General features: G+C 33.1%; 1 protein-coding gene and 1 long non-coding RNA gene across 5 annotated transcripts in view; one reads left to right on the plus strand and one right to left on the minus strand.

Annotated features, from left to right (window-relative positions):
• LOC143194290 (tetratricopeptide repeat protein 28) overlaps positions 1-14,560 on the plus strand; it is a 60,377-nt gene that overhangs the window by 30,905 nt on the left and 14,912 nt on the right. For all 4 annotated transcript variants that reach the window (XM_076400967.1, XM_076400969.1, XM_076400968.1 and 1 more), the window contains exons 2-18: positions 2,389-2,448; positions 2,514-2,722; positions 4,987-5,206; positions 5,267-5,418; positions 5,479-5,638; positions 5,694-5,939; positions 7,982-8,100; positions 8,200-8,372; positions 8,429-8,601; positions 11,128-11,236; positions 11,294-11,470; positions 11,531-11,743; positions 11,936-12,124; positions 12,198-12,405; positions 12,461-12,699; positions 12,754-12,954; positions 13,015-13,173. In XM_076400967.1, coding sequence (XP_076257082.1) covers positions 2,389-2,448; positions 2,514-2,722; positions 4,987-5,206; positions 5,267-5,418; positions 5,479-5,638; positions 5,694-5,939; positions 7,982-8,100; positions 8,200-8,372; positions 8,429-8,601; positions 11,128-11,236; positions 11,294-11,470; positions 11,531-11,743; positions 11,936-12,124; positions 12,198-12,405; positions 12,461-12,699; positions 12,754-12,954; positions 13,015-13,173 — 3,007 coding nt within the window. The remainder of the gene's footprint in view (positions 1-2,388; positions 2,449-2,513; positions 2,723-4,986; positions 5,207-5,266; positions 5,419-5,478; positions 5,639-5,693; positions 5,940-7,981; positions 8,101-8,199; positions 8,373-8,428; positions 8,602-11,127; positions 11,237-11,293; positions 11,471-11,530; positions 11,744-11,935; positions 12,125-12,197; positions 12,406-12,460; positions 12,700-12,753; positions 12,955-13,014; positions 13,174-14,560) is intronic.
• Positions 13,433-13,784, minus strand: LOC143194291 (uncharacterized). The gene is made up of 2 exons (XR_013005286.1): positions 13,649-13,784; positions 13,433-13,589 (listed from the first exon to the last, which is right to left on the minus strand). It is a non-coding gene; the product is annotated as an uncharacterized LOC143194291 (long non-coding RNA).

The raw sequence follows: 14,560 nt of genomic DNA on the forward strand, positions 1-14,560 counted from the left end.
TTTTATGGATAGCCGTTTAAAATAATTAGTTTTATCATCGTCATCATCATTAATACATAGTCGGAGTTCTAAGAAAGTGTTTACCTCTTAGCCGATAAGCTATTGTACAATCTATAGCTCGTCTAATAAAACATCCGTCTTGCGCTATGTATGACATCGAATATATTTTCAACTGAAGTTTGGAAAAATGTAAAATTGTTTTTAAACTCAGAACGGATTTTTTCTTCTCAATTTATTTTAGTTAAAAAGTATAGAATGTTTTATCATGCCTTGGAAGATGTAACCGAATCAATTTGGGTTGGTGTTGGTGAGTCAAGAAGTCAAAAGACTATAGGGAAGTGAACAAGATGTTGTAAATGATTGGCACGTTGAATGCAAGCAAACTTAAATTTAATGAATAACATTTCAATTTAGTTCTGTGTGTAAATAACAACTGAAAATAATATAAACAAAAGCTTTTAACTCAGGTATTGAAAACATTAAGGAAAACGAAAGAAACAAAATAAAGTTTATGTCAAATATGGTATATTTCAACATCGATGTATTAGCATCAGTAAATTAAATTATATAAATACACAATAGTGTCAATACTCATTCTATATTCTTATTGAAAGTATATACTTATACTTAGTTCTTCTGAATGTATTTTCCATCAATAATATACAGTATACTAACTGATACAGGAATTAATATATTTTCATAAATTCAATTTATTGTCTCAGCTTCGCTATAACAATTTAATTTCCTTTATCACTGTATATCCAAAAAGTCAAATGTCTGCAAACTTCTTCAAAACATTAGTAATAAAAATTTGAAGTTATAAACTGGTAAACGTTGTTTAGGCGCTATGCTTGTTTTGATTGTATCGATTTGGCAACATTGCGATGTGCTGACGTCATAAATATTGATGGGGTGAGTGGGTTGTTTTTTTGGACGAACTAATACATATTAATAGCCCAAAATGTTGACTATTTTTTAGAATTTTGCGATTTGGCACAGTTTTTTTTATAACATCTTTATTAGATACGCTTAGTACAATCTTAATTTACAATTAATTTATTACCACTTTTCCTATGTACTTGGATTAATTAACAAGCAAGACGAGTGCGAGAAAATACATCAATATGTATTCCTCAATTATAAAATTATAATTATTTGTTAATTATTAACTTATAGCTATAGTTTACACTAAATGTATACACTTTATATAAGTTCGTATGGTTTTGTTCGCTTCAATCTCCTGACATTCTGCGCGCTGTCTAGCAGTTGTATTGCTTCCACGTTAGTATGATTTAGTAATCTTCTTTCATGTTTCAAGGCGAAATCTTGGATAACTTCGCAAATCCATTTGATTTCCAGGTCATCGTGCAGTTCTTCGTTAGTTACATAGCGATAGGCATTGGTAATCAATTGAAGAACCTTGTTTTGACAGCACAGTTACATTTATTATAGAAAAAAGCATTATCGAAAATAAAAAAACAGACATAAATAGGCAACCCTGTATATCATAGTGATAATATTAATTTTCTTAATTTTACTGATAGCTTTTACGATTTGCATTAGCATTGTGTTTTGAACATATTAGAATTTGATACAAAGCTTGTCTTCAGTAATAAACGCTTTTTGCTTTTTGTGCAAAAATTACACGGAAAAATATATGTTGATATCACTAAACAAAAATTGAAGATCCTGAACCGATCGTATCCGAATGGAGCCGAATTGACAGACAAGTATTTTCCTGATATTAAAAAAATGTCTTCATACTGCTTATATTTGTTTCTTTAAGTTTGACTATGTTGCAGAAGTTATTGACTGATTGATAGTTCAAGACAACTGTCAGATGTTCCTATTAATGATAACATATCTAAATTGCATTGACAAAACCCCATAATGTAATTGAGTTGTTTTATTTAATAACTTGGAGGCCTGCTTTTATGAGGCACATTCCTTTGGTATATTTTTGTATATACGGGGATGTAGATTTCATATATACGATATATTTGTGAACTTATATTACTATGATTTTGAGAAGTATTTTCTACTGTAGAGAGAATTTAAGATCCTAACGGCTAATTTTAAAATACTTTCGCCTGCTATGATGTTAACTTTAGTCAGTCATCTACAACAATAATGTTAAAGTTCAGTAATATGTTAATATCATTTAATTATATAGGAGTGTTTACAAGATATAACATGCCTGACTATGGGAATAACATTTATAGGCTAGATCTTATATTCTTCTACTTCTTCTTCTTCAATTACTTCTACTTTTTATATTTTCTAGTTACGAATGATTTAAATATGCATTTTTTATTTTTATTTATTTTAAATTATTTACTTTAAAATGTATGGATATATGTGATTAAATAAATTTCAAATCAATTTCAGGTGGAAGCCGAAGGCACCTCTGAACTTCCTGCAGCCAGTAGATCCCTGTTCTTGGAAAAGGTGAGAAACGCGCTTCGTTATATTACGTCATTCCGTTCGTTTATAATCGCTATTTATTTATTTAGGTTAGACAGTCGAACGCCGCTTGTCAAAATGGCGATTTCTCAACGGCGGTAGCTCTATATACGGACGCCCTCCAGCTAGACCCGACGAATCACATCTTATATTCGAATAGATCGGCGGCGAGATTAAAACAGGGCCTATTTACACAGGCCCTTCAAGATGCCATTACCGCTCGAGATTTATGTCCAACGTGGCCTAAAGCTTACTACAGGTAAATATCGTTTTAAGTGTAGAATGTTCAATCAGCAACAGTTTATAGTATATATTGTAATATATAATATATCTAATATCAAATAATATATAATATTATTTGTGGCATTGCTAGTTCTTTTAAATTACACGTATATTTGAAGCATATCACAGCTCTGATAAAACAGCCAATGCACGTCATCAACACTGTCGAACCTATTGCCAATTTTAGTACAAAATAACTAAAAAAATAAAATCTTTTTTAAAATTTTTTCTTTCTTATTGTACTAACTAGAATTAGTTTAGTTAAAAATAGACAGAATGAAGTATGATGTGTTTGAAAATGTAACCAAATCGGTCTATAAAATTCTATTTATGTTGGTATTGATGGACAAAACAGCTGTAACCTACAAACTATTGTGGCTGTTATTAGATGTCATTAGATAAACTATAATGTTAAAATTAATTATATTTATTAACGTTATTTTTGTTTCATTATTTTATTTACAATTATATTTTGTTGTAAGAGTCAAAATAAAAGAAAAATTAAATTTTGTGCGGCAACGTTGCATTATTAATTTTGATGACGTGTATTGGCTGTTTTATTGGAAGGAGTTATTGGAGAAGTTGGGAATATAGTCTATCCAAAGAAGTTTTGTACATACGTCATCTTTTAGTCCAGTTTGGCTTTGATATACAACAAAATTTTAATCCAAATAAATTAATTAAACAAAAATACTGTTATCAAATAGAGGACGGACTTAAAACATCAATTAAGTACATAGTTATAATAGTTTGTAGGTTAGAGGTGTGTTTAATTATATTTACATTGTACTCTTTTTCATACCACCTATGAGTTAGAGTTCTAGGCGCGTTTTTTATGTAGTTGTATCCTCTGGAGGTCTAATCAACCTAATTGTATATGCAAGTAATATTTTACTTTTATTAGAGAGCATATTTACCTTTTACGCTTAGTTCTTCTGTCCTTCGGTACAGTGCTTCCTTGTAAAGTCATTTTTTGATATCACTTTATTTCTCCTTAGTTCTATTAATACCTGCCTACAGCTTTCTTGTTTCCTCTTTCATCACCCTGTGTTAGTAATTGGCAATATTGAATCATATCATATTCAGAAAGTTTCAAGTGAGTAACTAAGCTGCTAATTTCCAATCTATTTAATATTTTTTCACAATTCCATCATTTATCAATATCTTCTTCAATGTGTCTGATCTAGTTCATTCCAAACCGAATGTGTTATTAACCATTCCTGTTATTAATAAATAAATCCTGAATTATTAATAAATGTTTACCTTCTTCTATAAACTTTTTTGTCATAACGCTATTTTTAATATCATCTTGCCATGAGTGATCATTGGGTATATTGGTCCCATTCTGAAAGATCCATGTTTTATCTAAATGCATAAATTAGAATAATAAGTCTTCCTTCATTTTATTATATGCTTTTAAAAATTGTATTCTTTTACATTGTTTTTACACATTTCATATATTTAATTTCTAATAGACCTAACATCAATCCGATCTTGATTCGTCACCCGCTTCGTATGCGGACTGTTTTTTTTTCGGCGAATTCAAGATTTTTGATATTTTTAATTTTTGATATATTTCAGTGAACGTGTCCATACTAATATTCAGTGCAGCTGCAACACGCTAAAAATATTTTCAACAACAATTGCAGTAAATTCATATTTAACAGTAAAAATGCTTACTTGCATCTCTAACGAAGTTTACTAGCAAGAAGGGGCCTCCATTATCTCGTTCTTGTTCAAAGTAACTGATTAGAGACGCAATATGTTCTGTCTGGTTTCGGAATTTTCAATTAGAGTAATAATAAGCAGCGATTTGAAATTTATCAAAACAAGCAAAGCATTGAAATAACGTTTTTCGGTTTATAAAAATTTATCACTGTTGTTTTGAAGAATTTTACCAATGAAGAAATTGCTTGATAACCGAACGACTTTGGCAAGCTAGAGTCGGTTACATGTTCGAACTTATCCGGCAGAATTATGTCTTTTTGATTAGAATAAAATGAGAAGGGAAATATTGTCTGATTCTTGAAGATTTTTTATTGTTCAAACAAACATTGATTCTGAATTTACAAATTAAATACATTGTACATCTTGATGACGTGTATACAAAACTTCTTTGGATAGACTATAGTATCTCGAATGGTCTATACTAAAATTATTAAACATGTTAATGACATGTTAATATATTTTGTTAATGATGATATAATATAATATATTTTATACCGATTATTTATAATGCAGGCAAGGCGTTGCGCTTCAGTGTCTTGGCAGACATGGAGAGGCACTGGCAGCGTTCAGCCAAGGTCTGGCTCAAGATCCGTCATCACAACAGCTTTTGGCCGGGCTGGTGGAGGCCTCGGTCAAATCCCCATTACGACACAATCTGGAGCCCACCTTTCAACAGCTGGAAGTGATGAAACTGAACCAAAGCCCTTTTGTCCTTATATCGGTGGTCGGTCAGGTAATGATTTCACCATTTCTGCACATCATGCAATAATCAACAAAACACCTGCATCTCTAGGAATTACTGGCAGCTGGTTTATATCATTCAGCCGTGACCGTATTAGAGTCAGCGCTTAGGATAGGATCTTGTTCTTTGAAATTAAGAGGGTCGGTGTTCAGTGCGCTAAGTTCCGCGCACTGGGCATTAAATCAGCTGGATAAAGCTATAGGGTAATAGAACGAGTTAGTTTTAAAACAATAAGTTACAGGAAATCATTTTACGTTATATAGTTATATGCAACAAGATCTTGCGATAGCAAAAAGCTTGGGGGACACCGCAGGCGAATGTAGGGCACACGGCAACTTAGGTTCGGCATATTTTAGTCAAGGTTCATACAAAGAAGCTTTAACGGCGCACAGATATCAACTAGTATTAGCAATGAAATGCAAAGTAGGTCTTAAAACGAGTGTTCTAATCACTATTTTAATTTTAAAATACTTTGAAGGATACTCAAGCAGCTGCAGCAGCTTTAACTTCATTGGGACATGTATATACTGCAATAGGGGATTATCCGAACGCTTTGGCGTCGCATAAGCAATGCGTTCAACTGGTGAAGCAGATGGGCGACAGACTTCAGGAAGCACGAGAAATCGGAAATGTTGGAGCTGTTTATTTAGCAATGGGAGACTTCGACAGTGCCGTAGACTGTCATACGCAACATTTAAGACTAGCTAGAAGACTTGGAAATCAGGTAAAAAAAATGTTATTGCTAAAGTTCAGTTTGAAAAAAATCTGATTCAAGAAAAGTTAAAATACATTTGGTTGAAGTTAGAAAGTCATAGCTAAAACTAAATACCGTATTTCCAGAGAAATAAATACCTCACTCAAGAAATATTACACGAGGGTTGTTACTAATAGAGTTTGGTTGTTGAGTGTTTGGTGAGGTTGTTGCTAATAGAGTACTGCCTCATGATAGCTGATACTTCTATTATATATTTTTTCATTTTGACCGTATATTTGGCGTACCAGAAATAAATGAATGCTCCTTTCAATTTTCAATTTTTAGTCCATTTGTAGATTTTGTTGACTGCCACTTTTTGGTATTTTTTCTACTGCCCTAGGCAGAGATATGTCGTTTGGAATAATAATTGTGTCGTCAGCAGAGGTTTCAAGTAGTGTTTCTTTTGTTGTTGGGGTGTTAGCAGTGTAGAGCAGATACAGGAGAGGTCCTAAGATGCTGGAACTCCAGCCGAAATAGTTTTAAATGTTGAGAACGCCATTTCGTGCAAGACCCTAAATTTTCTGTCGAAAAGATACGAGTCCAGCAGTTGACAATAGTTGCGCGATAACAATTTGCTCATCTTACAGAATAATCCCAAATGGCAAACCCTATCAAAAGCTCGTGAGACATCCAGGAATATTGCAGGGCAATATTTCATTTCCTCAAGCGCATTTTCAGAAAGCAGAAAATGTAAATAACATTATTTAAAAAAATATTGTTGTTATTTCTTGAGTTTCTTAACAAATGTCAGTTGAACAATATTTTGTGAGAGATGTTTTTCTTTCTAATAATATGAAATAATTGAATAAAATTGCGAAAATCTGATTAAAGTGCTTTTATATTAAATTCTGAGTTGTATTATTTTGAATTATTACTATTCGGCAATGGTATAAGGCTCCCTGTTTATATTACATAAAGATTTATTTGCACTGAGTGATTAACATTCTATCAATACAATGGGTAACCTTGACAACTTAATATTGCAATCCGAACGCTGTGGTGTGTTGTAATATCGGTATTAAGATATAAATATAGAATTTTTGGCTGTATTATCGCAATTACGCAGGTAAAAAAATCAATACTGCTTATTTATGCTTGCAAGTAAGCATTTTACATTTTCAAAAAAACTTTCACTAACATTTGTGTGAGAGAATATTATTTTATATTGGATGTCGTCTCTTGAGGTGATTTAAATTTATTGATTAATAACAGGTCAATTGAAAAGTCCTCGGCCTACCATAGTAAAACACATTTTTTTGGCAAAATTATTTTTTTTATTCAACATAATTCCCTTCAAGGTGATACACTGATTATAGCGACCCTCAAACTTTTTGATACCATTTTTGTAGCACGATTTGTCCTTTGCTTCAAAATAGTCCTCAATTTCGGCGATCACCTCTTCATTGTGTCAGGCCGGGGAATTTTTAATTGACCTGTTACATCAGAATTTCGGCAAATTTAATGGATATGGCGTCTTTGGGATGCGCATGGAATAATTTTCATTGATTATCTTGAAAAAGAGAGGATCATCAACAGCGACTATTACATAGCGTTATTAGACCGTTTGAAGAGATGAAATCGCCGAAAAACGGCCGCATTTAAAGGAATAGAAAGTGCTGCTTCACCAAGACCATTCACCGTGTCACAAGATAGTGAAAATGGTGGCAAAAATGCATGAACTGGACTTCGAATTGTTTCCTTATCCACCGTATTCTCCAGATCTGGCCCCCTCCCACTAGTTTCTGATCTCAAAAGAATGCCCCTAGAAAAAAATTTTTGTCGAATAAAGAGATGATCGACGAAACTGAATCTTACTACAAAAATGGTACAGTTAAAGGGTCGCTATAATCAATGTATCACCCTTGAAGGGAATTATGTTTAATAAAAAAAAACTAATTTTACCAAAAAAATGTGTTTTACTATAGTAAGCCGGGGATTTTTCAATTAACCTGTTACTTGTATTAGATGTGTATATATAATAAGTCTAGTAAATAAGTAACTTATTATTTTAGGTCGAAGAAGCAAGGGCATACAGCAATTTAGGTTCAAGTTATCATTATAAGAGAAACTACGCTCAAGCTATAGTATATCATGAAAAAGTTCTGCGACTGGCCCAGGCTATTGGTGATAAGTAAGTTTTAACGGAGAGACAGGTTTTAACAGGTCTCTTTCTATTGAAATTCATAACTATTTTTACTCTAAATAATTATTTTATTTAAAACAATAATAGATGTGTGGAAGCGCGAGCATATGCTGGTCTTGGACACGCTTCCAGATGTGCAGCTGACTTTGTACAGGCCAAACAATGGCACGAGCGACAGTTGGATGTTGCTCTGTCAACCAGGGATAAAATAGGAGAAGGTCGGGCCTGCAGCAATTTGGGAATCGTTTATCAGTTATTAGGTACAGGAAAATTAATATACGATAAAACCAACAACTAATAACTATATGTGATTCAGGTGAATATGATGCTGCTCTGAAACTACATCAAGCCCACTTAGCTATAGCGCGGAGTTTACAAGATCGAGCAGGCATGGGACGTGCGTATGGCAACATAGGAAATGCATATTCGGCAGCAGGATTTTACGAATCAGCCATCAAATATCACAAGCAAGAATTAACGATAAGTAAGGTAATGTCTGTACTCCATTACACCATAATTAACTGATTTATAAATATTTATTGATATGTTATTTGATTAACTATTAAACTGGATAATACAATACATTTCAAGGCATTTTTTTGAAAATAAAAACGCAATATAAGATATAGCTGCACAATATGGAATGAAACACACAAAATGAGATCATATTTCTCGGTATTGTTTAATGATACCTATTATAGGTATCATTAAAAGAGACAGTAATATTTATGAATCATAGAATGAAACTTTATGTTTATAAAACGTTAACTAACATATACGGAGCTTAAGAAGTTATATCCGTTTGGTAACAAAAGTAATATCTTCTTATTTTTTTCGAAACCACACGATCGATATAGGGACGTCTAGGGTGCGGCAAAAGACTTTTGTGAGGCACTGGACGATTAGGATATTTTTGACGCAATTTCCGCTGAGTGGCAATAATGAAACGATTATTTTCAATAAATATTGTCACTATTTCTGCTCGTTCTTGTGGCGTATATTTATTATCCACAATAAAATTTGGACGTCTACACAGCGCAATGGTTAAAGCGAAACTGAGCTAAATGTCACATAACCAAGTTGGTGCGCAATCAAAATGGTAGCGGGTCTTTTGCCCCACATTGTAGTAGTTTTGATTATATAAGATAATATTGGATCAGTAGTACGATCAAAGGGATCAATGGTCTTTGGACTATTTGGACAGTTTATAGTAATAGCAAAATAATTTGTTAATATCCGCAGTACCTTCATCCGCCATTTTGTCTTTGATGATCTCCATAACTGTTTAATGTATGTAATATTTTTAATTCAAATTTACGACGTACAGCCTGTATATAATGATTTTCCAAATATTGGTTATTCCAAATGTTCGTAGTTGATGGATGACCTTCTGCAATTTGTCTCTAGTGGCTTAACAGCAGTTTTAGTTCGCTACACTCATACACTCTGAACTGCGAAATCTTCCAATATAGGGACGTTCCCTAATTCGTATAGTTCATAGCTAGGGAAATTTTAGCACTTGCTACCTAATTTTGGTGACCTAAAAAGTCGCACTGCAAGATTTTGGCCTGATTGAAATGGCGACTTAAGAATATTGTCCTTTCAATCATATCCTAATATAAAAAAATCCTTACAAATATAAACAAAAAACTCTTTACATCATGCCAGTCTATCAATTTCTTGAAATATCCTATATATCAGTAATTAGTTATAATTATATCAGGCCTAGAAATTAATTAGGATTTATTGTAGATGGTGTTACTGTGATGAATAGATGATTTATTGTTATGGTTAATCGCATCAGGTATATTTATAACTAAATTCAGTGAACCTCACTGTCAAGCTTCACACTTTTCAGTATGTATCATTTTGCCAAAAAAAATTATTTCAACACGTTGATTTTGTCTGAATTTGTATAGAGTAAATCGCATTTGTAGGGAGTTTATTATTTTACTTCAGTTAGAAGGAAAAGACGGTTGAAGATCATCTTATGATGTGTGAACCCTATGGCCACTCCGTTCCATCGATTTCAACATGTGAATACTGATATCGACGTTTCAAAAGAGGCGAATTTGACGCCGAAATATAAGAGCGTTCTGAAGAACCAAAAAAATTGAAGACAAGAATATGAACTCATTACCCTACGTATTTCAGCGCTTTACTACTAAAAGAGAAGAAGAAAGAAGAAAGAAAGAAGGTACCAAAAGAATAGGTCTGTAGGAATGTTCGTCCGGTCGGTCGGCCGAAATGTGTGGCTGTCGATGCGATTGTTTGTCCGACCACTCACTACTATTTTTGTGGAAGGAATTTGCACGGGAACTGAAAACACTTCTTGAATAAAAACTTATTTATTGTGATATTAAATGATACATGTGGTCGGGAGAATGGACAGGATATTAGGTTAGGTAAAGGAAGTATGGTAGCGCTGTGGAAGTGGTACTGTAACAAAAGAGTAGAGAAAAGAAAAGAGACGACTCTGACTTTGATGTAGGTGAATGCGTGGTGGCCTAAAGGACTGATTACATCAAGTTCATCAAATTTATTTTTAAAACTATTATTATTTAGTATATTTTTTATTTCAGCAACTTACAATACATGGTTGATATATAGGTATATAGGTCTTTTAAGTTATTTTCCTTGCCAATTTGTGGTGAAGGCGACGGGACTAATGCTATTTAATTAATATAAGTTCATGGTTGTCAATATGCAATGTGCTGGGAGTAAGACCGAATATCCCCTGAAACATCTCTAAGGTAGTCTTAATACCACAGACCATGGTTCAGAGTAGTAGATCCAATTAAGATAAATTTTAATTGATAAGAAGGAGACTTTAAACTTAAAAGAATAAATAGAAATATTATAAGTATTTTAAATTAAGAACAAAAATTACGACATTACTAATAGAACCCATAATTTAATTAAACTTTCTAATTAATTTATTTTAACAACATTTTGATTATAACAAATTGACAAGAGTTGAACATTCAACTATTTTATTTATTTTCTGTTATTTAGGAAGTACACGACAGAAATTCAGAAGCCAGCACCCATGGCAATTTAGCCGTCGCATATCAAGCTTTAGGAGCCTATGATATGGCCTTATTACATTACAGGGCACATTTAGGTATAGATACAATACTTTTACGATAAACAAACGTCTTAACGTCCAGTTTTATCGAAGGTATCGCTCGAGAACTCAAAGACACCGCCGGTGAAGCTTGCGCTCTTCTCAACTTGGCCAATTGTCTCAGCTCAAGATCAGAATTCGCCGAAGCTATACCATACTATGAACAGTACCTGATGTTATCCCAAGAATTATCGGACGTTGAGGGAGAAGCCAAAGCTTGCCATTTCTTGGGTATCTAAATCGATATTCTGAGTTAAACATCACAGTGACGATATTGTTTTAAAATTTTAGGTTATGCTCATTATTGTATAGGCAATTACAGAGAAGCAGTTCGGTATTATGATCAAGATTTAGCTCTAGCGAAAGATCTACAGGACAAAATGAATATGGGAAGGGCATATTGTAACTTGGGACTGGCTCACTTGGCTTTAGGGCAGTTGGATACATCGTTGGAATGTCAGAAGTATTTCTTAGCTATAGCCCACATGACTAACAACTTAGCAGGTACTAATATATTATTAAGAGTTAGGTGTACAAATATATTTTCGACTTTTGAACTACTAAAACTTTCGTTCATTTTTCATAAAATGTATTCCCTCTGTAGAAACTTGTTTTTTGGTCAAACTTCAAAACCATTTTAACATTATATTTGTATATTTGAATTGATGAATTTATTACTAAACTTATTAATTTCAGGAAAATTCAGGGCCCTAGGAAATATAGGAGATGTCTTAATAAAAATGGGAGAAACGGAAGAAGCTATTAAAATGTACCATAGACAGTTAGCTTTAGCTAGGAGCGATAGAGATCGGACAATGGAGGCAGCTGCGTGTGGTGCTTTAGGAACAGCTCATAGGCTTTTAAAGCGTTTTGATAAAGCTTTAGGTAAGCTAAAAGCATACAAATACAAAGTAAAAATGCTAAAAATATAATATTTTTCTATGATTTTTTTGAATAGGGTATCACACCCAAGAACTTACCTTGAGACAAGAGATGTCCGAATTATCTGGCGAATGTCGAGCCCATGGACATCTGGGGGCTGTTCACATGGCTTTGGGGAATTATACCCATGCCGTAAAATGTTATCAAGAGCAGCTTGAGAGAGCTCAAGAATTACAGGACTGCGCTGTGGAGGCACAATCTTATGGAAACTTAGGAATTGCTAGGTAAACATAACATTTACGGTTAATGAGCATTTAATATCAAAATATTTTGTTTTAGGATGAACATGGCTCACTACGAAGATGCTATAGGTTACTTTGAACAACAATTAGCCACCTTGGAGAGACTCAGTACGTCTACGGCTCAACTAGACAAAGGGCGAGCTTTTGGTAGCTTGGGAGACTGTTATGATGCCCTTGGTGATCCCGAGGAGGCAGCAAAGTGTCATGAACAATACCTGGCGATATCGTTAAAACTCAAAAGTTCTCGCGATCAAGAAAGAGCATACAGAGGATTGGGTATAGAAGTTAATATCATCGGGTTTGTCTTTTGTTATTCTGTTCTTTATACAGGTCAGTCGCAAAGATCATTGGGTAATCTTCAACAAGCTTTAGTGTGTTTAGAAAAGCGATTGGTGGTGTCGCACGAACTTGGTAATCCAGAGGCTAAAGCTGCTGCTTATGGTGAATTAGGTCAGCTTCACGCTACTTTAGGCAACTTGGAACAAGCAGTTTCTTGTTTGGATCACCAGAAGAATATTGCCCGTGATTTGAGTACGATATATTAATAAATATAAGCTTTACTGAAAATAATAAATGTTATATATATTATAGGTGATAAAATAATGGAATCCGAAGCCTTATATGGACTAGGAAACGTCTACCAGCAAATGGGAGAATATGCGACTGCGTTAAAATACCACCAGAATGATTTGGAAATTGCTGAGCAGCTGGATATGCCTAATTTACAGAGCCGTGCCTGTGGCAGTATAGGTAAGTAATATAAAAACAAGTTGCCTAGTTGCCTTACAGTACAGTACGACAATGTAATGTACAATATGTTTTTGTCCTTTCTTTCGAAGAGAAACGAAATATAGACTATCCAAAGTAGTAGAGCACTCGAGTAATCTCAATCTATGACGTAAAAACGTCGCAATGTTGCCTCATTTAACTATAACATTAATTTATATTAGCTTTGATGTATAAAAGTATTAATAAAATAATAATATAATTATAAGTAAAATAATGAAACAATGATATTATAAAATATAATTTATTTTAACATTAGAGTATATATAATGCAGTTAATTAAACAGCTACACTAGTTTGTAGGTTAAAGTTATTTTATTATATTTACGTGTTGTAATCTTTTCTAAACCCCTTTGGTATCCCCTGGAGGCTTAATCCACCTAATTATGAATTGTATATCTATGTAATGTATTTTACTTTCATTAGAAAACATATTTACCTTTTTATGTTTAGTTCTTGTTTCTTTCGCTTCTGTGTTTTCTTGTCTTGTATTTCTCATTAGTTTCTTCGGTTACTACCTATACTTTTTTATTGATAAAATTATCTGCGTTCTTCTTAATGCATTTGCCATATCTATAAAACAATTAGTATTCATTCTCTCCTAGTTATCCTATATTAATTATATACTCACCTCCAGAAAGTCTCATTCACTCACTGTTATATTCTGAGCCACTATTCAAGTCAATCACTAAGCTGTTAATTTCCAATCTCACACTAGTTCACAATTTCAACATCTGTCAGTTTCTTTTTCTGTGTGTCTGAAGGAACCAGGTTCATTCAAACCGAAAGGCGTTATTATAGGCAATTATTTCCACATATCCAAGCAGTTCTTGCTTCTATATATTTCTCGACCTGCATGTCTACTCTAGCTGTTCTTTGTTACATTCCATAACAATTCGATTTGATTGAATATGGTGTGATAGGGAGGAAGATGTTATCCTCTATGGCCATACTGTTCAGAGATTTGAATTAATTGTGTACATGTTTCAGGCCTATTGCGAAAAAAGTTAATTACATAATTAATAACATAATTAAATATTTCATTCAACTTAATAATGAAATAAACCAAGACTGAAGGCCATCAAGTGACGGATAACACAAAAATAACACTATTTAAAAATAACCTTGAGCTTTTTACAAAACAGCCAAATTAACAATTTAAGTCAATTTTACATATAACAGCTAAAACAACCAATTAACGTCAATTTGTCAATATTTTTGAAAATCTCCTCACAATCTTCTTTGTTACTCACTACTAACTTTATTACTACTTTTATATGGAGATTTTTTAACCCAAATTTTTCACCTTTTCATGTGATTTCGCAGACACTTTTATTCATACCAAAGTCTG

Source organism: Rhynchophorus ferrugineus, unplaced genomic scaffold (assembly GCF_030347505.1).
Source record: "Rhynchophorus ferrugineus isolate W39M unplaced genomic scaffold, kcgeb_rfMv2 rfM3, whole genome shotgun sequence".
In the NCBI taxonomy this organism is placed as follows: domain Eukaryota; kingdom Metazoa; phylum Arthropoda; class Insecta; order Coleoptera; family Curculionidae; genus Rhynchophorus; species Rhynchophorus ferrugineus.